Genomic DNA, 26,284 nt, shown 5'->3' on the forward strand with positions numbered 1-26,284 from the left:
AGGTATATTTATGGTGTGCAGTCTACAACTCTGAGATTCATCTTTTCCAGACAGCCACGAAACAAAGAAAACCATGGAAGCAGTTCAAAGAGAAACAAACCCCCCCTACCTCCCTCAAAAAGAAAATCTAACAAATCACAAAAACAGCAATAACAAAGAATGGGTGAAAACACAGAATATAATCGCATACACTGAAAGAATCCAGCTTGATCCACAGTCCAATCCATAATCATCTCATAACATGAGCAGGTTCTTTATCAGGGTTTCTACAACCCTTTTCCCTGAAAACTGTCTCTTTTTCAATTTCAATCAAACACTGCTTGTTCAGCTTCAGTACAGATTTCAAACAAAATAATGCACAAGGTTTTTTTTTTGTTTCAATGAAAAGGAATTAGATAGTAGAAGGTATAGCTTAAGGTGAGAGGAGAAAATTTTATGAAGGTCCTGAGGGGCAAAGTCTTAACGCCGACGGTGCCTTGTATATGGGAAAAGGTGCTAGATATAGCCGAGGAGTGTACAATAATGATATTTAAAAGGCATTTTGATAAGTACATGGTTAGTAAAGGTTAGAGGGACATGGGCCACACCAGGACAAATATGACTAGCTTACGTGGGCACCTTGCTTGACGCGGATGAGTTGGGCTGAAAGGCCACTTTCTGTGCTTTAATACTCGAACACTCCATGGACTTTCATGTACATTGTCTAATAAAATGATCCCAGAGGAGATAAGGTGTAGGAGAGGAAAGCTCTTTGTGTCCTGAAAGACACTCCCAGGTTACCTACAGAGAAAAATCTCCTTAGACACCATCCAGCCATGCATTCTCCTGGCAAGTTCAGCACGGTAAGATGCAAGATGAAACTCCCTCTGCAACAGGGGTTCCCAACCTGGGATCTATGGACCCCTTGGTTAAGGGTAGGGGTCCATGACATAAAAAAAGATGGGAACCCCTGCTCTACAATATCTGAACAAGCTCATTTAGGGCAGGTACACCTTTGGTTTGGTTATGGAATAAACCTCCCTGTAGATTAAAGCAGTATTCACTCTGCGGTAATGGTTTTAGCCCAGTCCTAAACTGGCCTCTATTAGTGTGACACTGCAGTCATTTGCTGTGCTCCCTGAGTTTTGGGGAGTAATAGATTCACCTGTCTGTCTCACCAGGGAGCTTTGCAGGCATCAGAGTTTAATTTGGGCTGGAATAGATTTCTGGTGGATGGGAAAAGGACAATGCAGGGAAGTAATCTCTATGTACTAATGTTAGTTACATGCCAGTGGAGAGCCGACAGTCGTGCTTTCTGATACGACTTGGGCGTTAATCCCTTCTTCTCTCTGCCGGCAGCATGCGACCTGATGACCCAAGGGATCCTCGCCCTGGTGTCCTCCACTGGCTGTGCTTCGGCCAGCGCTCTCCAGTCGCTCACGGACACCATGCACATCCCGCATATCTTTGTGCAGCGCAGCAACAGGGGCTCTCCCCGCACCGCCTGCCAGCTGACGCGCAATCCCAGCCTTGAGGAGTACACGCTGCCCGCCAGGCCCCTGATTCGGATCGGCGACGTCATGCTCAGGCTGGTCAACGAACTGCGATGGCAGAAGTTCATCATCTTCTACGACAGCAACTACGGTGAGTAACCGCCAGCATGTCATACAGGGGAATTCCACGGCTGGTGGAGGTAACTGATCTTTGCACCAGTCTGCTGTATTGCACTTGCTGTTCTGTTTATTATTACTGAGTGTAACATTTACTTTGTGAGCTTCAAGCAAACAAGGAATTTCATTGAAGATGAGCTTTATTTGTTGCATGTGCATCAAAACATACAGTGAAAGTCATGTTTACCTCAATAACCAACACAGTCTGATTTGTACTGCGGCAGCCCACACATGTCGCCACACTCCCAGTGCTAACATTATATGCCCACTGCTTACTAACCCTGACTCGTACGTTTTTGGAATGTGGGAGGAAACCTGAGTACCAGGAGAAAACCCACGTGGTCTTGGGGAGAACATACAAACTCCTTACAGACAGCAGAAGGAAGTGAACCCCAATCTTAGAGCTGGTGCTATAAAGCATTATGCTAACCACTACACTACTGTGTCGCCCCAGTTTGTATGGCGATGAAGTAATTTCTACTCCTTTCCCACCACTCTTTGTTACCTCTTTATACTGGCCATCGCATCTCTCTACTCATTCATGGTGCAAGGTTTTGACTCAAAACATCAACAATTCTTTTCCTCCCACAGATGATAGAAACATAGAAATCTACAGCACATTACAGGCCCTTTGGCCCACAATGTTGTGCCAACCATGTAACCTACTCCAGAAACTGCCTAGAATTTCCCTACTTATAGCTCTCTACTTTTCTAAGCTCCATGTACCTATCTAAGAGTCTCTGAAAAGACCCTATTAAACCCATCTCTACCACCTTCAGGGACAGTGTATTCCATGCACCCCCCCACTCTCTGTGTGAGAAACTTACCTCTGACATCTGCCTTGTACTTACTTCCAAGCACCTTAAAGCTATGCCACCTCGTGTTCGCCACTTCAGTCCTGGGAAAAAGCCTCTGGCCATCCATACAATGATGTTTGACCTGCTGAATCCCTCCAGCACGTTGGGTGATGCTGCACTTTCCGACGGCTGCAGTCTCTCTGTGTGTGTGTGTGTGTGTGTGTGTGTGTGTGTGTGTGTGTGTCTCTCTCGAGAATGAGAAGTTGGGCGTTTCTCCATGGAACGGCAGCACCTTCAGACAGATACCCTAACCTATAAATCAAATTCTTTTCCAGCTGTTATATTTCAAAACCCAAATTTGCAGCTGTGATCAAACCAATTCAGCATCACACAAGATATTTTTTTGGAAGGTTTGGACTCTGATGCAAAACTGTTCTTGCAAGAATTCTCAGCTAAAGATATGAGTCAGTTGTGCAGCTTGCTCAGAAATCATAATGAGTGCCACTTTTTGGGCTTGTTGGGAATCAAAGTGTCATCCATGGTACGTGCATATGCATGGCATCATATGTACGATAAGCGTAGTGGTTAGCACAGCACTTTACAGTACAAGTGCCTCAGGTTCACTTCCCACTGTTGCCTATAAGGAGTGTGTATGTTCTCCATGTGACCATATGAGTTTCCTCCCACTTTCCAATGACTGCTGGGAGGTTAATTGGTCATGATAAGTTGTCCCATAATAAGAGTCAGATTAAATCGAGGGATTGTTGAGCAGCATGGCTCAAGGTACTGGAGGGGCCTATTCTGCACTGTATCTCAATAAATAAATATATAAGTATTTGGGCATTGTGTTGCACAGGTTGGCAAATAGGTTTGTAACCTTGAAATTGATAGCATGAACATCAATTCCTCTAACTTTCATCCTCCCTCCATCTCTGTTTTTCCATTCCCCAATCTGGCTTCCCTCTTATATATTCTGCTCATCACCTCCTCTTGATGCCCCTCCTCCTCCCTTTCTCCCATGATTCTCTTTCCTCTCCTAGCCGATTCCCTCTTCTTCAGCCCTTTATCTCTTCCCCCTGTCACATCCCACCTTCACCCTCACCTTCCTCCTCACCTAGTCTTAGCTATCACCTACCAGCTTGTACTTCTTCCCTCTTTCCCTCCCCCCCCCCCCACCCCACCCAATTTCTTTTTCTGGCTCTTCACTCTTCTTTTCCAATCCTGATGAAGGGGCCTTGGCCCAAAATGTTGACTGTTTATCCCTCTTCATAGATGCTGAGTTTCTGAGTGTACCAGCATGTCAGTACTGAACACTTGCTGGAGATGGGTGCTGAAGTCAATCACCATGCAATGCAGACTTGGTTCCAGGAGTGTCATATGGAGCTCAAAGCTCCAGTTATAGCTGCTCGTTGGTGACCATGCATTCAATCATCCTACCAGTGCTGCTTGAAGGGCCAACCACCGCTACAATTTTGTTACTGTTTGCTGCCTTGTTGTAGTTGTGATTTTACAAGACTCTGGGGATTTTGTTTTGTGTTTTTTCAAGTTGCATAGACTGTAGCATGCCAAGTGCTATAGTGTTAGCTGAGAGGGATGCTCTGTGTGCCTGGTCCAAAACCAGCTGCGAGTGATTGTCTTGGTTATTTTTATTGTGATCTCCAGACCCTGTTGGACATTGATAGTGTAGGATACTGCAAGTGCAGTTCACTGGTTCATTGGCAAGACCAGTGGTGGAAAGCTACGTTACCTTGCTTGCTATGCGGGCAAGGCCCTCATTTCAGAGATGCTTGTTGTGGTCGTCCGCAGAGGAAACAAGAGAGCTGGCTGTGTGCCTCTGGATTTCATACCTTGTTGGGGGCTGGCCCCTTCCATTGGGGCTGCCCTTTGGTCAGTATTCATTCGATGCTGCTCTCTAGTGCTCACTCAGCTTTGTCTTCCAGAATTCACTGGGTGCTGCCTCCAGTGTTTGTTTGGTGGAAGAACAAGCTAAACCAGGACAGCTCAGGGACTTGGTCCACATTATTTTTTTTCTCTTTCTGACTATATGTTTTTCTGAATTTTTTAACCATATGTGCTACTTGTGCTATGTGCAATGTGCAGGGTGCTGGGAGTTTTGCACCTTGGCCCCAAGGAACGCCATTTTGCTTGGCTATATTGATGTATGGTTGAATGATATATAAACTTAAATTTATAACTTGAACTATATAACTCCCGTGTCCTTTCACCCTCCCCACTTATCTCCCTCCTGGCACTTATTCCTGCAAGCTCTTATTCCATTTTCCATTTTGGTTAGTCGTTCACCTCTTCTTCTCCTCACTTGCCCATCACTTCCATCTGGTACCCTTCCTCCTTCCCTTTCTTTCAATGTCTAGTATCCTCTCCTATTAGATTCCTTCTTTGTCAGCCCTTTACCTCTTCCTCCTACCACCTCCCAGCTTCACCCCCATCCTCTCACCTATCCCCTCTCCTGGTCTCACTTATCACCTGCCAGCTCGTTCTCTTCCCCCACCTTCTTTTACTGGCTTATGCCCATTTGTTTCCAGTCCTGATTAAGGGTTTCAGCTTGAAAAGACAACTCTTTATTCCCTTGCTGAGTTTCTGTGGCATTTTGAATGTGTTGCTCAAAATTTGCAGCAGAATTTCTAGTGGTCAAGCTTTTTCTGACTTCAAGGATTTTGCACTATTCCTTCCAGATGGAGATATTTGCCTTGAAATACAGGATAACTAGGGATGTGAGCAGAAGACAACCAGAGCAGCACAGGGAAAGAGAAAGAGAAAGCTTCCAATGGGAAGACCACATTTTCAAGAAATATTTAGGGAGTAACTGACCTATCAAACAGTTTAAAACTCTGAGACTTCTGTGTACATCTAAAGATATTCAACCCAATATCTGGCCTTCCGGTAGCCACAAATGTAACCCCGGGGGTGGAGGGGGGGGAGGTTGCATTGGCAGTACAGTGAAAGGAGATGAGGCAAATAATTTTTCCATATCTGGCTCCATCACTCGGGAGGGGAGATGCCTGTAACATCTTGAAGTTTGCATCTGGCATTCAAGACTAGTTTACGAGCAAGCGTTATTGATGTACAAAGTTCAAGGAGAACCGTTTATCTTTTGTTCAGAGTAAGTAGATGGCTTTGCCGGACTGCAGATTTCTTTGTGGCACAGGGTGTGATTGGTTGTTTGTATATCATCCTCCTTGTTCTGGGTTAAAACTGGATTGCAATCCACAACTTGAAGTTGGTGTGTGACCACAGGTTAAGGCTCGGTGTCCTGGCTGCAGTCAGGGTGTCTTCTTTCTGCAGCAGCTACTGTATCATGACAGTGTTGAATCAGAAGGTACTTGTTGACAACATGGGTGATGACTATGGTGTGCTCTTTAAGGGCACCACTTATGGATACAATGAAATCTATGTGGACACTTGAAACCTGATGGAGTAAAGTCCTGATGGAAGGTCATCTCAAAGTGGCAACTGTTTACACTTTCCTATAGGTGCCGCCTGACCTGTTGAGTTCCTCCAGCATGTTGTGTGCGAGAGCAAAGTACTGGTGTATTGATACAACTCGGTTGTGAATCATGTAGCCTCTGGAAGAATGATCGTCAGACTTCCCATCCTGATGCAGGGAAACGTCAGCTATTTCTTTTCCCCGACAGGTGCCGCTTAATGCTCTGAGTTCTCCCACCAGATTTGTTTGTTGCTCTAGATTCCACCGTCTGCAGTCTCTCATATGCTTTTTGTTAAGTTTGGTTCAATTTGGAACATGGATGATAGAAAAATGGAGCACTATGTAGAATTGAAGAGTTAGATTGATCTTGGAGTAGGTTAAAAGGTCAGCACAACATTGTAGGGCCAAAGGGCCTGTACTGTGCAGAAACGTTCTATATTTTAGGTTTTATGCTCCATTGACTTGAGTTAAATGGAAGGAAAGTGGAAAAAAAGTGGAATTTTACAGTATTAAACTATGTGGTTGAGATTGAGGAAGAAAGCAGAACACTAAAAGAAGACAGCAACAGACTGATTAGATAGGGAGGTAAGTGACAAATGGATGTCAGGCCATACTTGGTAAAGCAAACAAATGACAAGGATAATGCAGCAAAAATAGAGGAAGCCAGGAGGATGTCTCCAAATCCCTTTGAGAGCATTGGCAGCAAGGAGATAAAGCAATTTAGAAGAGACACAGGTAACATTTATTGCTTGGCCAAGGCACTAAGGCACTGGTATATAAGAGCAGACTAGTCAGATGGAATAATGTGGGCAGGTCATGTCACTACATTGAAAGATACAGTGTAAATGAATCAATGAATTTTGGAGGATGACAGAAGAACTGGGGAAAGTTAGACTGAGGGAAAGCTGACTAACAATAGACTTTTATTTAAGTCAAAGGAGAGTGAGATGATCTTTAATAATTATAAAAGCGTTTATAAACAAATTATTCTTGTGGACAGATTTTTGATAAGCAAGGGGTTGAATAAGAAGAAACCGATTTCCTTAACAGAGGCATGACTTTAAGGTGATGCTGGATAATTAATGGAGAGCTGGCAATAGCCTTTCTCGCCCACAGCATATTGGGAGTCAGGAGCACACTGCTTGAAAGCTGGTGAAACGATAGACCCTCTTACCGGGAAGGTCATGGTGCAGCATTATGGACAATGGTCTGGACTGAATAGCGGGATTAGTCTGATGGGCTCTTAGGTCAGCTGAAACATGATGGGCCAAATAGATGCCTGCCATGAGACATAGAAGTGGAAGTAGACCATTCAGCCCCTCGTGCTATTCCTGCCACTCAGTAAGATCACAGATGACCTTTCACCTCAGTGTCACTACTGCACTTGCTCTCAATTCCCTGAACATCTATTGATTTTTTTGTAAAAATATTAATGACTCTCCATAATCTCAGTGAATTTTTAAAAGTGTCTCTGGAATCTTTAATTACTAAAGTGGGAGATCTGAATTATTGGCCATAAGATCATAAGGCACAGGAGCATAATTAGACCACCTTGACCATTGAGTCTGCTCTGTCATTTGATCACGGCTGATTTCTTTTCCCTCTCAACCTCATTCTCTGCGTTCTCCCTGTTAACCTTGATGCCTTTGCAAACCAAGGGTCTATCAACCTCCTTTTTAAATATACCAAATGGCTCAGCCTCCACAGCCATCTGTGGAGATTCACCATTCTCTGGCTAAAGAAATTCCTCCTCATCTCTGTTCTAAATTGACGTATTTCTGCTCTGAGCCTGTGCACTCTGGTCCTAGACTCTCCCATTATTGGAAACATCTCTCCATATCCTTTCAATCCACCCTATCAAGGCCTTACAAGATTCAGTAGTTTTAAATGAGACACCCCCCCCCCCGCCCCATTCTTTTAAACTCCAGCGAATAAAGCTCTGAGCCATCAAATGCTCTTCAAAACCCATTTATTCCCCGGATCGTTCCCACAAACTTCCTTTGGACTCGCTCCAATAACAGCACATCCTTTCATAGCTATAATGTGCTACGGTAGCATAGCGGTCAATGATAACGCTATTACAGCTTGGGGCATCGGAGTTCGGAGTTCGATTCCGGCGTCCTCCGTAAGGAGTTGGTGTGTCCTCCTCGTGAACACACAGGTTTCTTCTGGGTTCTCCTGTCTTCTCCCACACTACACAGATCTATCGGTTAGTAGATTAGTTGGTCATTGTCCTATGATTAAGCTAGAGTTAAATAGGTGGACTGGAGGAGCCTGTTCCATGCTGTATCTCTAAATAAATCTGCTCTCAATACTCCAAATGTGGTCTGACCAATGCCTAACAAAGCCTTAGCATTACATCCTTGCTTTTATATATATTCTAGCCCTCTCAAAATGAATGCTACCATTGGATTTGCCTTCCTTACTACTGACTCAACTTGCAAGTTAAATTTTAAGGAATCCCGCACTAGGACCTCAGTTCCCTCTAAGCTACGCGGATGCACGGCCGCGCAGTAACTAAAACACTTCCACGCATATAGACTTTGTTGCCATGCAGCTGGAATTGGACACAGTTAGAAAATGCTTACTAAATTTCAAAGACTTTCTTTGTTGTACTGCTTTTCATTATATCTTTGAATTAATTAACAAATTCAAAAGTATGGGATTTTCAATTTTCACTTTTAATATTCATAATATGTATATTACAAAAAAGGCATTTAGAATGCCGCACATTTTTCAGGCTGTGTAGATATTTCTTGCTCAGAGCAATAGCTGGTCCATACAGCTGTAATAAAAAAAAAGTGGGAACATTGACTAGGACCCCCAAGGCCCTTAGTACATCTGATTTTTTAATTCACTCCCTGTTTAGAAAACAGACTACACCTTCTGCCAAATTACATGACCATACACTTCACTACAGTGTATTATACCTGCCATTTCTTTGCCCATTCTCCCTAAACTGTCCAAGTCCTTCTGCAGACTTACTGCTTCCTCAACATGACTTACCCCTCCACCCATCTTTGTTTCAGTTGTGAACTTGGCCACAGAGCATCAATTCCGCCATCCAGATTGCTGATGAAATTAAAATCTGTATTCAAGTTTCTCAAGACCATTTGAACAAGGGGGAGAGGTCAGGAAAGATTCTGTGATTGATGACAACCAGCAGCGTTAGGACAAAGGTAAAAATGCTGAGCTCAGTCCTCCTGCTAAAGGACACCAATCCTTATAATGTCACTATGTGCTCAGATCATTAAACCCTAACTGGCGGGAGGAGAGAGCAGCACACCGTGCGTGCGCAGCCCTCCGGTGAAAAGTGATATCGTATCCATTAAATAGGGGCCATGGACAATTCTGATTTGATGGAGACGGACGTGAAAGCTCAGAGGAACATCTGGAAAAATTTCTGAATCGCCAGTTCACTGCTGTTGTTACTGCGTGATCGGGAATCTTTCGGAGGGAAGGCCTCAAAATCCCCGGCTTTGCCTGCTGTTGGCGATTGAGATGGAGGTCGAATCGTTCAGATAGAGATGGCGGTCAGTACTTGGTGTCGGAGAGCTGATCAGAGCTTGAAGTTTTCGGATGACTCAGAGTCAGACCATGGTCGGGTTTGGTAGGGAGAGTTTTTCTTCCTTCTCCCGTCTGCGTGAGACGTGGGACATTTGAGAGACTTTGAACTTTTTACTGTGCTCATGGATTTCTTCATCAAGTTATGGTATTGTTGCACTGTTGTAACTATATGTTATAATTATGTGGTTTTGTTAGTTTTTTTCAGTCTTGGTCTGTCCTGTGTTTTGTGATATCACATCGGAGGAAATATTGTACCATTTCTAAATGACAATAAAAGAGGACTGCGTGTCTTCAAAATCTAAATCTAAAATCTAAAGTTAAGGTGAAAAGATTAGGTAGTTCATGAACCCTGTATTATTATTAATATTATTATTATTAACCCTGAAGATACAAGGTTGCTTTGGCAAGTAAGGTGAAAATAAATCCAAAGGGTTTCTACAGTTATGTTAGTGGCAAAAGGATAGTGAGGGATAAAATTGGTCCCTTGGAGAATCAAAGTGGACGGCTATGTGCAGAGGCAAAAGAGATGGGGGAGATTTTGAACAATTTCTTTTCTCCGGTATTCAATAAGGAGAAGGATATTGAATTGTGTAAGGTAAAGGAAACAAGTAGGGTAGTTATGGAAAGTATAACAATTATAGAAGAGGAAGTACTGGCACTTCTAAGGAATATAAAAGTGGATAAGTCTCCGGGTCCGGACAAGATATTCCCTAGGACCTTGAGGGACGTTAGTGTGGAAATAGCAGGGGCTCTGACAGAAATATTTCAAATGTCATTAGAAACGGGAATGGTGCCAGAGGATTGGCATATTGCTCATGTGATTTCATTATTTAAAAAGGGTTCTAAGAGTAAACCTGGCAATTATCGGCCTGTGAGTTTGACGTCAGTGGTGGGTAAATTGATGGAAAGTATTCTTAGAGATGGTATATATAATTATCTGGATAGACAGGGTCTGATTAGGAACAGTCAACATGGATTTGTGCGTGGAAGGTCATGTTTGACAAACCTTATTGAATTTTTTGTTGAGGTTACTAAGAAAGTTGATTAGGGTAAAATGGTGGATGTTGTCTATATGGACTTCAGTAAGGCCTTTGACAAGGTTCCATACGGAAGGTTAGTTAGGAAGGTTCAATCGTTAGGCATTAATATCGAAGTAGTAAAATGGATTCAGCAGTGGCTGGATGGGAGACGCCAAAGAGCAGTGGTGGATAACTGTGTGTCAGATTGGAGGATGGTGTGTAGCGGTGTGCCTCAGGGATCTGTACTGGGTCCAATGTTGTTTGTCATATACATTAATGATCTGGATGATGGGGTGGTAAATTGGATTAGTAAGTATGCAGATGATACTAAGATAGGTGGTGTTGTGGATAATGAAGTAGGTTTTCAAAACTTGCAGAGAGATTTAGGACAGTGAGAAGAGTGGGCTGAAAGATGGCAGATGGAGTTTAATGCAGAAAAATGTGAGGTGCTACATTTTGGTAGAACTAATCAAAATAGGATATACATGGTAAATGGTAGGGTATTGAAAAATGCTGTAGAACACAGGGACCTAGGAATAATGGTGCACAGTTCCCTGAAGATGGAATCTCATGTGGATAGGGTGGTGAAGAAAGCTTTTGGTTTGCTGGCCTTTATTAATCAAAGCATTGAGTATACGAGTTGGGATATAATGTTGAATTTGTATAAGGCATTGGTAAGGCCAAATCTGGAGTATTGTGTACAGTTCTGGTCACCGAATTATAGGAAAGATGTCAATAAAATTGAGAGAGTACAGAGGAGGTTTACTAAAATGTTGCCTGGGTTTCATCTAAGTTACAGAGAAAGATTGAACAAGTTAGGTGTTTATTCTTTGGAGCATAGAAGGTTGAGGGGGGACTTGATAGAGGTGTTTAAAATTATGAGGGGGATTGATAGAGTTGACATGGTTAGACTTTTTCCATTGAGAGTGGGGAAGATTCAAACAAGAGGACATGGGTTGAGAGTTAGAGGACAAAAGTTTAGGGGTAACATGAGGGAGAACTTCTTTACTCAGAGTGGTGGCTGTGTGGACTAAGCTTCCAGCAGAAGTGGTTGAGGAAGTTTCTATGTTGTCATTTAAAGTTAAATTGGATAGATATATGGACAGGAAAGGAATGGAGGGTTATGGGCTGAGTGCAGGTCAGTGGAACTAGGATAGGGTAAGAGTCCGGCATGGACTAGAAGGGCCGAGGTGGCCTGTTTCCGTGCTGTAATTGTTATATTGTTATATGGTATTGCATTGGATAGATGTCCTCATCCCAGAATTGTATTTTTGGCCATTATTTCTTTTCATACAATGTGGCATGTACTTTGATCTCCTCACCCCATACCCTCTGCTGTTCAGAGTAAAATTAACATGTGCTACAAGCTTCCTGTCCCTACATTTTAATGTCTATCCTAGTCTTGTGTATGTAATTTCATCCAATTAAATGACTATTCATAAAACATCAAATAGGTTTTTGGTGAGACTTTCCAGGCTCAGATCTCTGCTCCTGTGCTTGTAGCCTAGCAGCGTAGAGAATTATCACCTGCGCGTGTTACTAAAGAGCTCCAAATCATTTGGCTGTGTACTTGAAGGGCTATCTTTTGAAGGAGTGTAGGATGGCAGGATCAGGCTGGCGTGGACACAATGGGTGGAATAGCCTTCTCTTGTGTCATGAATTTTCTACAAGGAGGTTACGCTAGCAAAGCAGGCAATAGAACTCTGGGGCCGGGCAGTGCACAGCTGGTAGAGCTGCTACCTCACAATTCAAGAGCTTGGCTTCATTCCCGACCTCCTGTGCGCTCCGTGTAGGGTTTGTGCGCTCTCACTGTGACTGCGTGAGCTTCTTCTGAGTGATCCACTTCCCTCGCAGGTTTCAAAAGCGTGTAGCTTGCTAAGTTAATTGACTGCTGTAAATTCCTCCTCGTGTTATAATCTTGGGGTGCTGATGGGAATGTGAAGGGGATTTAAAAAGTAGGATTCGTGTAGAATTAAATTAAGTAGACGCTTGCTGGGAAGGTGGATGCACCTGTTCTAAGGGCTTGTTTCAGTGCTATGTGACTCCTTGACCCTGTCTATGAATAAGAGGCTCCTGCTTGAATAACTCACAGAATTGTCCAATGTGTGGATCTTTCAGGTTTAGGACTAGATAATATCCTTATAGATTGACAAAGGACAGGCAGAAGTTCAGAATGTCTGTGTTATACTTGTATATGTGTTTTACACAGTGAGTACTCTGAGGGCTTACACTAGATATGGAAGAAATTCTTGTGGAGGACGGTGCATTATTTGAGTTCTGTTGACTGACATTTTTTTTCTTGACCAAACTAGTTACAACATGAGCCTAGAGGGCTTGAATCTGAAAAGATGTTTTTACCTTCATACCCAACTTAACAGGACTTATTAATGTGCTGCATTAGCTAGTTATCCCTGGGTTAGACATTTACAGAAAGTTGCTAAAGTAACCCGCTACCTTGAACTATTGTCTCGTGATTAGTGTTAACTGGCTAATTAAACCAGTGGATTTCTGAAGATTCATCAATTTAAATAATTCAAGGGAGTGCACGTTTATAGATCTGGAAATGGAAAAGTGTAAATTATAGTAACAAAATCTAAAGCAAAGAATCTAGTGTTAAATATAGCTGGCATTTGTAAAGGCATGTATAAATTTGATGTAGAATTATCTGCTTGTTTTTGATAGCATTGCTTTTAAATGACAGAAAATTCACTGCAAGATTTAATCTGTTCGATATTGAGAGAGTGGTGAATTTTCGAAGGCACTATCTTTTAGAAAATATAGAAATATGCTTACAATATGACCCTGAACGATCTCTATCGATTAAGATTGATATCTAATATTCACTTCACTGCATCTTCACACACTCTCTGCAACAGTATGTCACATCTGATAGATAACATGCATGACTAGTTATTCAACATGAGGGGCATTAAGTCCAAATACATGGCATGACCTTCACTGACTCCCTTTCCTGACTCTTGGACACCAAATGGAGCATCAGTAGAAATAGCAGGAGCTGACTGGAGTTGCAGAGACATATGTCTTCTGCCCATTATCAGGCACCTATATTTACACTAATCCTCCCCTAACACATTTTATTCTCCCCACATTCCACCAATGCCCCCAAAATTCTAGGACTCGCTCGCAATATACAGTACCCAATTAACCTACTGACCCACCACCTTTGGAGTGAGAAGAGAATGGAGTACGTCGGGGAAGTTCATGCGGTCACAGGGTGTGAGTGTTCAAGTTCCGTGCACACAGCCCAAGGTCAGGATTGAACCCGGGTTACTAGAGCTCTGAGGTAGCAGCTCTCTCTCAGAATCAGATTTATTATCTGATGCACTATCAATTACTCCAAAAGACTGGAAGTAGAGTAAATACTGAAAGGCTTTTATTAACAGTAAATGGACCAATGTCCATGCTGAGTATCTGTCCTGGACTGAGGGAGGAGCAGTGACACAATCGCCTTTATTCAGGGGTCTGTGGGAGGAGCCACAGGAGCAGTCAGCAGAGAGGCGTGTCCAGACAGGTAACCCAGTTACAACATATATAAATTACCACATTTACCCCTCCTTTTTAAAAAAGAGAGTCCTGTGGGGTGAAGTGACTGACAATATTTAAAACAAGTATATTTACAGGTCAAGTCTATCAGGCGGTCGAGTCCGTCGCTGTGACCTACGTAGCACCGGCGGTGATTGAACCGGCGATGGCGGTTGTGCTGGCTCCGGCCTGACTTGAGGTGCCAGCATGTTAGGCGTCGGTAATCCCTCGTGTGTGTGCGTTGCGCCCGGTATGGGAGTGTTGTGTGGTGTCTATGTTGGGCTTGGAGTGCGCGGTGTCTGGTAGGTATATATATCAGTGGGTACGGGGTTAATAGTCACCACGGAGTGTTCAGGGTAGGGGCCCGGAGCTCCTGCAGGTGCCAGGTCGCGGATGGAGACCGTGGCCTCCCGCCCATCAGATAAAATCATGTAGGCATACTGGGGGTTCGCATGAAGTAAGTGAACCCTCTCGACCATCGGGGAGTATTTATTGCTCCTCGCATGTTTCCGGAGCAGCACTGGCCCCGGGGACATCAGCCAAGTTGGTAGGGTGGTCCCAGTGGTTGAATTTCTGGAAAAGAAAAGAGCCGCTCATGAGGGGTGGCATTGGTGGCCGTGCATAACAGGGAGCGGATGGAGTGGAGTGCCTCGGGAAGGACCTCCTGCCAGCGGGAGACCGGCAGTTCCTTTGACCTGAGGACTAAGAGTGTGGCTTTCCACACCGTGCCATTCTCCTTCTCCACCTGTCCATTCCCCCGGGGATTATAGCTCGTGGTCCTACTAGTTGCAATACCCCTAGCCAGCAGGTATTGGTGCACAGATTGGTTTGTCACTCATAAACAAGGACCCTCTGTCACTGTGGATATAGCATGGGTATCTGAACAGAGTGAAGAGCTTGCGCAGGGCTTTTATAACTGAAGTGGTAGTGGTATCTGGGCAGGGGATGGCGAGGGGGATCCACGAGTACTCGTCGATTACGTGAAGAAAGTACACATTGCGGTCGGGGGAGGGAAGGGGGCCCTTAAAGTCGACACTCAGTTGCTCAAAGGGGCGGGTGGCCTTGATGAGTTGTGCCTTTTCGGGTCGGTAGAAGTGCGGTTTTCACTCTGCGCAGACTTGGCAGTCCCTGGCCATCGTCTTGGTCTCCTCAAGGGAGTAAGGCAGGTTCCGGGCTTTCACGAAGTGGAAAAGCCCGGTGACTCCTGGATGGCAAAGATCTAAATGTAGGGCGTGTAGCTGGTCGACCTGCGCGTTGACGCACATTCCCCAGGATAGGGCTCGTTGAGCTTCCCAAGCCTGTACATGATGTCATAGCTGAAGGTGGAGAGTTCGATTCTCCACCTCAGAATTTTAACATTTTTGATTTTGCCCCGCTGTTGGTTACTAAACATGAATGCAACTGAGCGCTGGTCAGTTAACAGGGTGAACTTTTTGCCGGCGAGATAGTGCCTTCAGTGCCTAATAGCTTCTACTATGGAATGGGCCTCTTTCTCCACCGTGGAATGCCGAATTTCAGGGCCTTGAAGAGTACGGGAGAATAATGCCACCGGTCTTCCCGCCTGGTTGAGGGTAGCAGCCAGCGCGAAGTCGGAGGTGTCACTCTCTACTTGGAAGGGAATGGCCTCGTCCACCGCATGCATTGCTGCTTTGGCATTGTCCCCTTTAATGCAGCTGAAGGCCGCGCGGGCCTTGGCTGAGAAGGGGAATGTGGTGGACTTGACCAGGGGGCGGGCCTTGTCTGCATAGTTAGAGACCCATTGGGCGTAATATGAAAAGAAGCCCAGGCACCTTTTGAGGGCTCTGAGGGTGTTGGGAAGAGGGAGTTCCAACAGGGGGCGCATACGGTCGGGATCAGGGCCAATGACTCCGTTCTCCACGACACACCCAAGGATAGCAAGTTGGGTGGTTCCGAACACACACTTGTCCTTGTTATAGATGAGATTGACACATAGACCTCCTTCATCACACTGCCCCATTCATTGTTTTAGGATTTAAAAGCCCCAGGCAGTGTTGCTGCTCCACACCACAACCATACACCTGTGACACTTTTGTTTCTGATATCAAGAACTACAACCAGGCTGCACCGTACGGGAGTGATCATTATAAGTTTGTCACTCAGTTTTTCATTCACAGCCACCGGCTCAGATCCTGAGGCAGGCTGCGTAATTTAGGGCAGTGCGCTAGGTGAGACCTGCTTGCTTTTCACCAGACCTGAGGCCTGTAGCCTGCACAGGCAGAGAGGAGAGTGCAGGTGTTAGCCCCTAGAGAGTGAGGATGCACATGAATCTTGCTGCTAATGATTCAGTTGAGCACTTTAATAGAACAGACTGCGGAGAAGGGCTGATGGATTTGCATGTGAAGAGCTCTGTGCGCTGGGAAGTCTGCCAGAAAGCTTGTTTAATGTCAAGGAGCACAGAACGATCTAGCCCCAACCCGGCATGGGGTTTTCACAGGCGTGGAGCCCATTGTGTCTGGTTGCAGCAAATTATTGGGATTTCCATGACACTCTCCGGGGTCAGTACCTGGGGTTTTCAGGAACCAACCTCTTGTCTCTCTCAGAAAATGTATGTTGACCAGCTTCCATCTCTGAGATCCTTCCATCTCAGTCCGATGTGGCAACATTGTACTGACAAATTCTAGGCAATGGAGGAAACAACATATATCTTGTCACTCTCTCTCACAAGTATATTGTACATGTACAAATGTACACCTCATTCTTCTAAACTGCCATGAGTGAAGGCCTATCATGTGATAACACCTCCAGTCTAGTAGTCCGTCCACTCCTTGCAGATGGTATCAAGGTGCACAGGATGCCAGGTACGATGTAAACCCTGCACAACTGCAGACAGGATTACACTCTGTCTTTAAATCTCCATTAATCACAAAATACTCTGCAGATGCTGGGGTCAAAGCAACACGCACAACATGCTGGAGGAACTCAGCAGGTCGGGCAGCATCCGTGGAAACGATCAGTCAACGTTTCGGGCCAGAACCCTTCGTCAGGACTGAAGAGGGAAGGGGCAGAGGCCCTATAAAGAAGGTGGGGGGAGGATGGGAAGGAGAAGGCTGGAAGGTTCCAGGTGAAAAACCAGTAAGGGGAAGATAAAGGGGTGGAGGAGGGGAAGCAAGGAGGGGATAGGCAGGAAAGGTGAAGAAGGAATAGGGGAAATCACAATGAGTAGTAGAAGGAGGCGAAACCATGAGGGAGGTGATAGGCAGCAGAGTGAAACTGGGAAGAGAGGGGGAGGGAATTACTGGAAGTTGGAGAATTCAATATTCAAAGTTGAATCTGCCTTGTAGTTTTGACAAAGGAGCCATTACTTCCTTTTATTCTGCTCTACCAGTATCTGTCTGGCATCTCCCAGCTGAAGTCCCCAAAGTCCGGCATAGGCCGAAGCTGGCAGTGACATCTTCCTCTAGGTGGCTGGTGTTGCCATCTCCCCCTGCTGGTAGATTTTCCAATAAAACAGGGTGGGCATCTATGGATGTCCCAACTCTCAGGCTGATTAATCTGCCCACTGAAGTTTACCAGGTCCAGCACCCATTAAAATCAATGCCACAAAACAACGGTCAGAGTTTTAAATGTGTAAATATTACAAAAATGGTAATCACAAAACATTAAAACTTTTGATCTAAATTCTTTTGACTTAAATTATTTTTACATTTATGAATGATGTTTAACAGTTTACAATTTATTTAAATAATTTTTAAGATTTTTTTTATTTTTTGATTAAAGAAATGCACAATAATTGAACTTCAGTGCCATCTTTGACAGCTGGTGAACAAGAGGTGGGATTTATTCACTGTTAAAGCCACTAGATCATAACACATAGGAGCAGATCAGGCCAATTGACCCATTGAGTCTGATCCACCATTTTATTATCCCTCTTAACTCCATTCTCCCAGTTTTTCCCTGTAATCTTTGATGCCGTTACTAATCAAGAACCTATCAGCCTCCATTTTAATATACCCAATGACTTGGCCCCCACAGCTATCTGTGGCAATGAATTCCATAAATTCATAACAGAATTAAGTGTTACAGCTATGGAGAAAGTGCAGTGCAGGCAGACAGTAGGTGCAAGATCATAAAGAGGTAGATTGTGAGGACAGGAGTCCATCTTATCGTACTAGGGGATGTTTCAATAGTCTTAGAACAATGGGATAGAAGCCATCCTTTAGCCTTGTGGCACATTCCTTTAGGCTTTGGTAACTTCTGCCCAGTGGAAGTAGGGAGAAGAAAGTATGTTTGGGCTGGGTGTGTCTTTCATTATGCTGGATACTCTACTGAGGCAGCCAGAAGTGTAGACAGAGCTGTGTCCACAACTCTGCAGCTTCTCGCAGTCACGGGCTACAAACAGAGGCATTAAACGCAGGAGTAGACACCTCCATCTCCCAAACCAGCTTCACTATTCATATCTGACCTAACTGTACCTGAAGTCCACAATTGTCCTCACCATATCAAGAGTCCATCTGTCTCTGACATAAAGAATCTGCTGTTTGGGGAAGACAGTTCCAAATCCTATTAACCTCTGAGAGAAATTAATTCTCCTCATCCCTGTTTTAAGTAAACTATCATTTATTTGCGAATGTAGGTCCCAAGTTTCGATTCTCCCATGAAGGAAACTTCTCCTCCGCTTTTGCCTTGTCACAGTCCTTCTGGGCTGTTTAATCAAATCACCTGTCACTCTTCTAAACTCCAGTAGTACAAGCTTATTCTGTCCAACTTTTCCTCATACCATGACCCATCCATACCAGTTATTGATCTAGGAAACGCTCTCTAAAATCAAGTTCAGGCTCACACATATATACACACACATATACATATTAAAGCAAACGAAACCATGTTCATCTGGACCAAAGTGCATTGACAGAACATAGATCACATGCAGCACATAAACCAACATATTATGTTATAAATTAGTTAATAAAGTATAATTTAAAATGCATGAAGTAAAGCGCAGCACAGGTAAACAGTAAACAGCCTGTCTTAGTGATGAGACCTCAGTGGTGGCAGGGTATTAGTCTCACAGCCTGAGAGAAGAAGCTGTTGACCAGCCTTACAGTCTTAGTTCTGACATTTCTGTACCACCTTCCTGACAGTAATGGGTCAAAGAGATTATGGGATGGGTGGTAGGAATCCTCAATAATGCTTTGGGCCCTTTGTCCACAGTGCTCCTGGTAAATGTCAGAAATGGGGGGCAGGGGAGGAGAGACCCCGATGATCCTGTCGGCGGTTTTTACTGTCCTCTGTAGGGTCTTGCGGCCCGATGCCTTGCAGCTTCCATACCACACAATGATGCAGCCAGTCAGGATACTCTTGATGGTGCTCCTGTAGAAAGTTGTTAGAATGGCAGCAGGAAGTCTTGCACATTTCAATGTCCTCAGAAAGCGCAGACACTGCTGTGCCTTGTCTAGTGAGGAGATGTTGTGTGTCCAGGTTAGATCATCTGTTATGTGCGCTCCAAGAAACTTCGTGCTCTTCACTCTCTCCATTGCAGAGCCATTGTGCAATGAAGAGTGGTTGACCTGTGCATTTACTGAAGTCCACAATCATCTCTTTTATCCTGTCCACGTTAAGACTCAGGTTGATGTTCTCACACCGTTTGACAAGCCACTTTAACTGCTCACTGTATGCTGAATCATCATTGTTGCTGATGAACCCAACCACTGTGGTATCAGCAGCAAACCTGATGGTGCAGTTTGAGCTAAACCTGGAAGTGCATTCATGAGTCAGCAGTGGGCTGAACACCCAGCACTGGGGGACACCGGTGCTCAGCGTGATGGAGCTCGAGATGTTGCTGCCAACTGGGACTGATTGGGCTCCTTCTGTGACGGAGTCCAAGATTTATTTGAAGAAAGGGGTGTTGAGTCTTAATGAGGAAAGTTTACCCACCAGCCTGTGAGGGATGATGATGTTAAACACTGAGCTGCAGTCGATGAACAACATCCTGGTGTACAACACATCGTCTACTCGGTGAGACAAACCAGAGTGGAGGTCTGAGGCTCTGGCATCATTAGTGGACCGATTGGAGTAGTAGGCGAATTAGAAAGGGTCCAATGTAACTGGAAAGTAGGATTTTATATAATCCTTTACCAGCCACTCAAAGCACTTCATGATTATTGAAATCAGTGCCACTATGCCGTAATCATTTAGGTCAGTTACTGTTGCTCTCTTGGCCACTGGAATGATGGTGGCTGCCTTGAAGTCTGCAGGAAAAGTGGACTGTTTCAGAAAGATATTAAAGATGTCTGATAAGACATTCGTGAGCTAGGATTCACAGTCCCTCAGCACAGTGTCTGGCCCTGCAACTTTGTGTGGATTTTCCCTGACTAGGATCCACCTCACCTTGACTGCGGCCAGACAGGGTGCCTGCTCTTTAGAAAGAGAGAGGGACTTTCCTTGATGCCACATCATTCAACTGATCAAATCATGCATAGAAATCATTTAGCCAGTGAGGAAGGGAGGCGCCACTGTCATTGACAAACAGGGTGGGCTTGAAATGCTTCTTAATCATTAGCATCTTCTCATGGGAATAATTAGTTTGTACAGAAGCCTGAAGTTCCTCAGCTCTTGGTGCATCACTCTCCAAAAAGTGTTATGACCTGAAACAAGTATAAACAGCCTAAATTCTGGCAGAGTCAGCAACAGGAGCAAACAACAAATGAATGCTTTCAATAATGCAGCCAGGGGGTGCCCTTCCTGTCGAGCCATCCATGATCACCCATGCAGTGTTGAAAATTCAGAATTAACTACAGCACTTGAATTTTGATATGTTGTTATTTCTGACAAACAAAAATGCCCTGAGCACTATTGAATATTATGAGTTGCTTACTCTGCAATGTCCCAGTGGGTGCTACACACCAGTGCCTTGCGCATATGATGTCTGGCAGGGCTCAGGTTCCAAGAGTGTGCACACACCATAGACCACAGTGCAGTTCTCAAATGGCACCCGTCACATTCCTCAATTTGATGACTGTTGCTGATGTCTGTAGTTGGCAGTGGTGCACTCTTTGCACTGATATTACTTGCATCTCCTGAATGGACATTATCTTCTCTGTCCTTCGTACAAAGCCGGAATTTTGGCAATTGTTCAGCTAACTGCAGATAATACCCTGAGGTAATTGATATTCACAGCATGCCAACTGAATCTCTTCAGTGCTGGAAACAGTCCAGAAAAATGTCCATAAAACCCAGACGTAGACTCAAGGGAGTGAGGTGTTGTTTCAATATGTGGAGGTACACAAGATGGAAATTGACCAGAGTAGGTCATGCATCGTGCCTGCTACAAACTTGACATACGTTTTGTAACTACTTGCTATAGTTCAGTAACATTTCATACATTTTCCTATCAAACATCAATCAATGTCAGTACTGAAAATTGTAAATGGTGCTTTCAGTCATCAGCAGAGTGATGGAGGTGTCACTGACAGTGCAATTCAGCAGAACTTGCTCACCCATAGCGTGCTCGTAAGTGCCTAATATGTTCCATCAGAAACATCTTGAGTCCGGCCCACATCACGGTTTTGGTCCACATATGGACCGAAGAGCTAAATTTCAGAGGTGAGGTGAGAGTGACAACCCTTTAACATCAAGGCAGCATTAGGCAGAGTGATTTCAGTAGGCAACAAGGAAAAACACTGTTGGGGTCATAACTCGCACACAGTAAGACGGTTGTTGGAGGTTATCCCAGCACTAGGATGTCACAGTAGCTGCGCCTTAGGGTAGTGTCGCAGGTCAAGTCACTTTCTTCCAGTGTACAACCTTCTATCATAAGTTCAGACGTAGATGTTCACTGATGTCTGAAATGTTTTAATTATATTTAACTTTAGGTACATGGATGGGAAGGGCTTAGAGGGATATAGGCCATATGCAGGAAATTATGACCTAGCTGGGTGTACATTGTAGTCAGCATAGGACTTGTTGGGTCAAGGGGCCTGTATCCATGCCGTATTGCTCTATGATGCCCGTGACACTCTCTGCAGTTCTTTAGAGAAGAGAGTAATCCATGTTTGCCTGGAGAAGACCAAGATGCATTCAGGACTGCTCTAAAGTCAAAGTCGAGTTTATTGCCGTGTGCATAAGTACATGCATGCACAGGGGCGAGAGAAACTTGCAGCAGCATCACAGGCATGTAACACCATAAAAAGCAACATTCTGAAAAAAAATCATGTTAAATATGAATTAAGCATTTTTTTTGAAGAAAGAACAATTATTACAAAAATTCTGCTTTAGTGCAAAGTGATCAAAGTGGTTATCATGTTGCTAGACTGGGGCAGTGACTGGAGTTGTGTCAGATCGTCCAAGAACTAAATGATTGAAGGGAAGTAGCTGCTGTTGAATCTGGTGATGCGGGACTTCGTTTCTGTCCTATAGTAACTGCAGGAAGATAGTAGGCCTGGACATTGGGGATCTTTGAAGATTGATGTTGCTGTATTGAGGCAGCCACTCTTCCAGATCCCACAATGGTGGGGAGGGTTGTGCTCATGATGAATGGGCAGCATTCACTGCTCCTTGCAATTTCTTGCCTTTCTGCACAATTGAATGCTGTACCAGACCATAATGCAAACAGTCAGGATACTTTCAACAGTACATCCAGAGAAGTTTGTTACAGTGTTAACCTTGTAAGAAAGTAAAGATGCTGGTGTGCTTTCGTTGTGATTGCATCTACGTACAGGGCCCAGGATAGGTCATCCAGTACGGTTATTTATTTACTTAGCAACAAGGCATGGAGTATCCCCTTCCGATCCTTCCAGCTGTGCTGCTCAGCAAACCTTGACAACCCCAATTTAACCCAAACCAAATCACAGGACAAGTTACAATGATCAATTATCCTACATGGTATGTCTTTGGTCAGTGGGAGGAAACTGGAGCACCCGGGGAAAACCCATGCATTCTACGGGGAGAATGTACAGAGACTCCTTAAAGAGAACATCGGAATTGAACCCTGAACTCCGATGCCCTGAGCTGTAATAACGTTGCACAAACTGCGACGTTGCCATGGTGCCTGGTGTTAATGGCCAGTAGTTTAAAGCTGCCAGCTCTCTTCACTGCAGAACCTCCAATGTAGACTGGCACGTGTTCACCTTTCTTTCCCTTTCCGAAGTCAGCAATTTGCTGTGTAGTGTTACTCATGCTGAGAGAAGTTGTTATGGCGCCACTCAACCAGGAATCCTATCTCCCTTTGGTAAGCTGAGTCATTACCACCAGTGATTTGACCCACAACAGTGGTATTGTTGGTGAATTTGTTGTGGCATTGGAGCTGTACTGAGCCACATATGGATAGACAAGAGCAGGGGAGAAAGTACACAGCCTTGAAGTCACCGGTGCTGATGGTCAGTGAGAAAAAGTTATCATTAACAATCTTCTCTGTTTGAGCACGAGGAATTCTGCAGATGCTGGAAATTCAAGCAACACACATCAAAGATGCTGGTGAACACAGCAGGCCAGGCAGCATCTCTAGAAAGAGGTACAGTCGACGTTTCAGGCTGAGATCGTTCGTCAGGACCTTTAACATTCACGCCTTCCACTACCAGCTCACCTTGGCTAAAGATAGAAAGCATCACTTGAAAAAATATTGGGCACATTGAACTATCTTCTAAAACTTGCTGCATTATCAGTGTAGAAGGTGTAACGTAATCTAGAGCTTCTGATGGTTGTTTACCACAATTAAACTTTCAAGGGTACAAAACAAAGATGACCTCAGCATCTTCGGGAGCTCTGGACTGCTTCCATTCCTGAAATAACCTATGTTGATAACGTACCTTAGAGAAATGGCTGCAGTAGTCTGACAAGGGTCAGCCTCCTGTCCTGACGAAGGGTCTCAGCCCGAAACGTCGACTGCACCTCTTCCTAGAGATGCTGCCTGGCCTGCTGCGTTCACCAGCAACTTTGATGTGTGTTGCTCTCTGTTTGAGGTCTACTCGTGAGGAAGTTGAGTATCTGCTTCAAAATTCAAAGTACGTTCATTATCAAAGTGCATATATGTCACCATATACAACCCTGAGACTCAATTTCTTGTGGGCATTTACAGTAAGCACAAAGGAACAAAATAATAATAAATAAGCAATAGATATCAAGAACATGAGACAGAATCCTTGAAAGTGAGTCTATAGATTGTAGGAAGAGTTCAGTGTTGAGGTGAATGAAGTTGACTGAAGTTATGCCCTCTGTTCAAGAGCCTGATGGTTGAGGGCTTTTACCTGTTCCTGAGCCTGGTGGTGTAGGTCCTGAGGCTCCTGTAGCTCCTTCCAGGTGGCACTGCGAGAGGAGAGCATGGCTTAGGTGTTGGGGGTCCTTTGTAATGGATGCAGCTTTCCTGCATCAGTGCTCCAAGTAGATGTGCTCAATGTCAGGGAAGGCTTCACTTGTGATGGACTGGGCTATATCCACTACTGATTGTAGGCTTTCCATTCAAGTGTGTTGATGTTTCCACAGCAGGCCATAATGCAACCAGCCAATAAACTCGTCAGTGCAAATCTACGGAAGATGCATAGGGAGATATTGAGGCTCAGATCTTGAAGCTTGATGATTAATGTGGATGGGATAATGATGTTGAATATTGAGCTGTAGTCAATGAAAGGAAGTCTGATGTATGAGTTTCTATTGTGCAGATTTCACTCTGCTCAGGACAGAGACAAAGAAATCGCATTTGCTGTTGACCTATTGTGGTGGTAGTCAAACTGAAGCGGATCCGGGTCACCTTTGATGCTGGAATTGATTCACACCGTAACCAACCTCTCACAGCGCTTCATTACAGTTGATGTACAGTAAGTGCTACCAGTTGGTAGTTGCTGAGGCAGACCAACACACCCTTTCTGAGCACCGGCACAATAGATGCCTAATTAGGTGATAATAGATAAGTGGCAACTATCATACACACCACACTTTGGCAGTCAATGAACATCTTGAAAAAGAGATTCCAGTCACCAACCCATGTTATTTGATGATATTGCTACTATTACGTTTTCCACCAGTAAATTCCTGTAGGTCACCATTGACCAGAAACTCAGCTGGTAGAACATTATGTGGAGAATTTGGGACATTATGTAGCAGTTGCACAAGAAGTCATTGAGGCTGCATTTGAATTATTGTGTTCAGTTTTGGTTACCTTGTCATAGGAAAGATGCCATTAAGCTGGAAAGGGTATCAAAAGAATTAGAAGCATGTTGCCAGCATGCAGGGGACAGAGTTATAGAGGCTGAGCAAGGTAGGACAGTATTCATTGCAGAATGAGGGTTGATCTTATAAATGTGTATAAAATCATGAGGGAAATAGAAAGGGCAAATATGCGGTTTTTTCCCCCAGGGCTGGGGAATCAACAACTAGAAGTCAAAGGTTGAAGGTGAAAGGTGAGAGACTTAATGGGAACCTAAGGGGGATCTTTTTCACCCAGAGGGTTACACATGTACAGAATAAGCTTCCTGAGAAAGTGGTCGAGGCATGCACATTAACAACATTTGGAGAAGTATATGGACAGGAAGGGTAAAGAGAAACACAAGCCAAACAAAGGCAAATCAGACAAGCTTTAATGGGTATCTTGGTCAGCACGAACCAGTTGAACCTGAGAGTGTTTCCATGCTGAATGACACTGTGACTCTATAGACCAAACATGTAAATTACCGTAGTTCCAGGAGCAGATGAGACACTGGGTACCCTGCAGTGAGTGGCTCTCCTGGAGTGAATTCCACTTGTCTGGTTGAGTGCAGCTCTCAAGAAAGTTGACATGTTCCAGGAAAATATGGGTTCATTTGATTGATGCCCTATTTACACCTTTAACTTTCACGCCTTCCACTACCAGCTCACCTTGGCTAAAGATAGAAAGCATCACTTGAAACAATATTGGGCACATTGAACTATCTTCTAAAACTTGCTGCATTATCAGTGTAGAAGGTGTAAGGTAATCTAGAGCTTCTGGTGGTTGTTTACCTCAATTAAACATTCAATGGTACAAAACAAAGATGACCTCTGCATTTTCAGGAGCTCTGGACTGCTTCCATTCCTGAAATAACCTATGTTGACAAGTTACCTTAGAGAAATGGCTGCAGTAGTCTGGCAAGGGTCAGCCTCCTGTTATTCTTAAATGCTTAATCTCCACTTTTGAGAAAGATTTTTAAGATTCTGTATTAATAGTACCACATTGTTTTATGTTCTTGTCTATGGGGCATAACCATGGCATTATGAGATGTCACCATAGCAACACCATCTCACTAGAGTTCTTTTTATTTGGCTGATTGCTTACACAAACCACAAAGCCGTCTGTGT

The 26,284-nt window shown here is 44.2% G+C and overlaps 1 protein-coding gene across 1 annotated transcript in view; it reads left to right on the forward strand.

Annotated features, from left to right (window-relative positions):
• LOC140211882 (glutamate receptor ionotropic, delta-1-like) overlaps window positions 1-26,284 on the forward strand; it is a 993,352-nt gene that overhangs the window by 489,673 nt on the left and 477,395 nt on the right. The window contains exon 3 of the mRNA XM_072282070.1: window positions 1,339-1,623. Within this exon, the coding sequence (XP_072138171.1) occupies window positions 1,339-1,623 (285 nt within the window). The remainder of the gene's footprint in view (window positions 1-1,338; window positions 1,624-26,284) is intronic.

The sequence above is a fragment of the Mobula birostris genome, chromosome 18 (assembly GCF_030028105.1).
Source record: "Mobula birostris isolate sMobBir1 chromosome 18, sMobBir1.hap1, whole genome shotgun sequence".
Classification (NCBI taxonomy): domain Eukaryota; kingdom Metazoa; phylum Chordata; class Chondrichthyes; order Myliobatiformes; family Myliobatidae; genus Mobula; species Mobula birostris.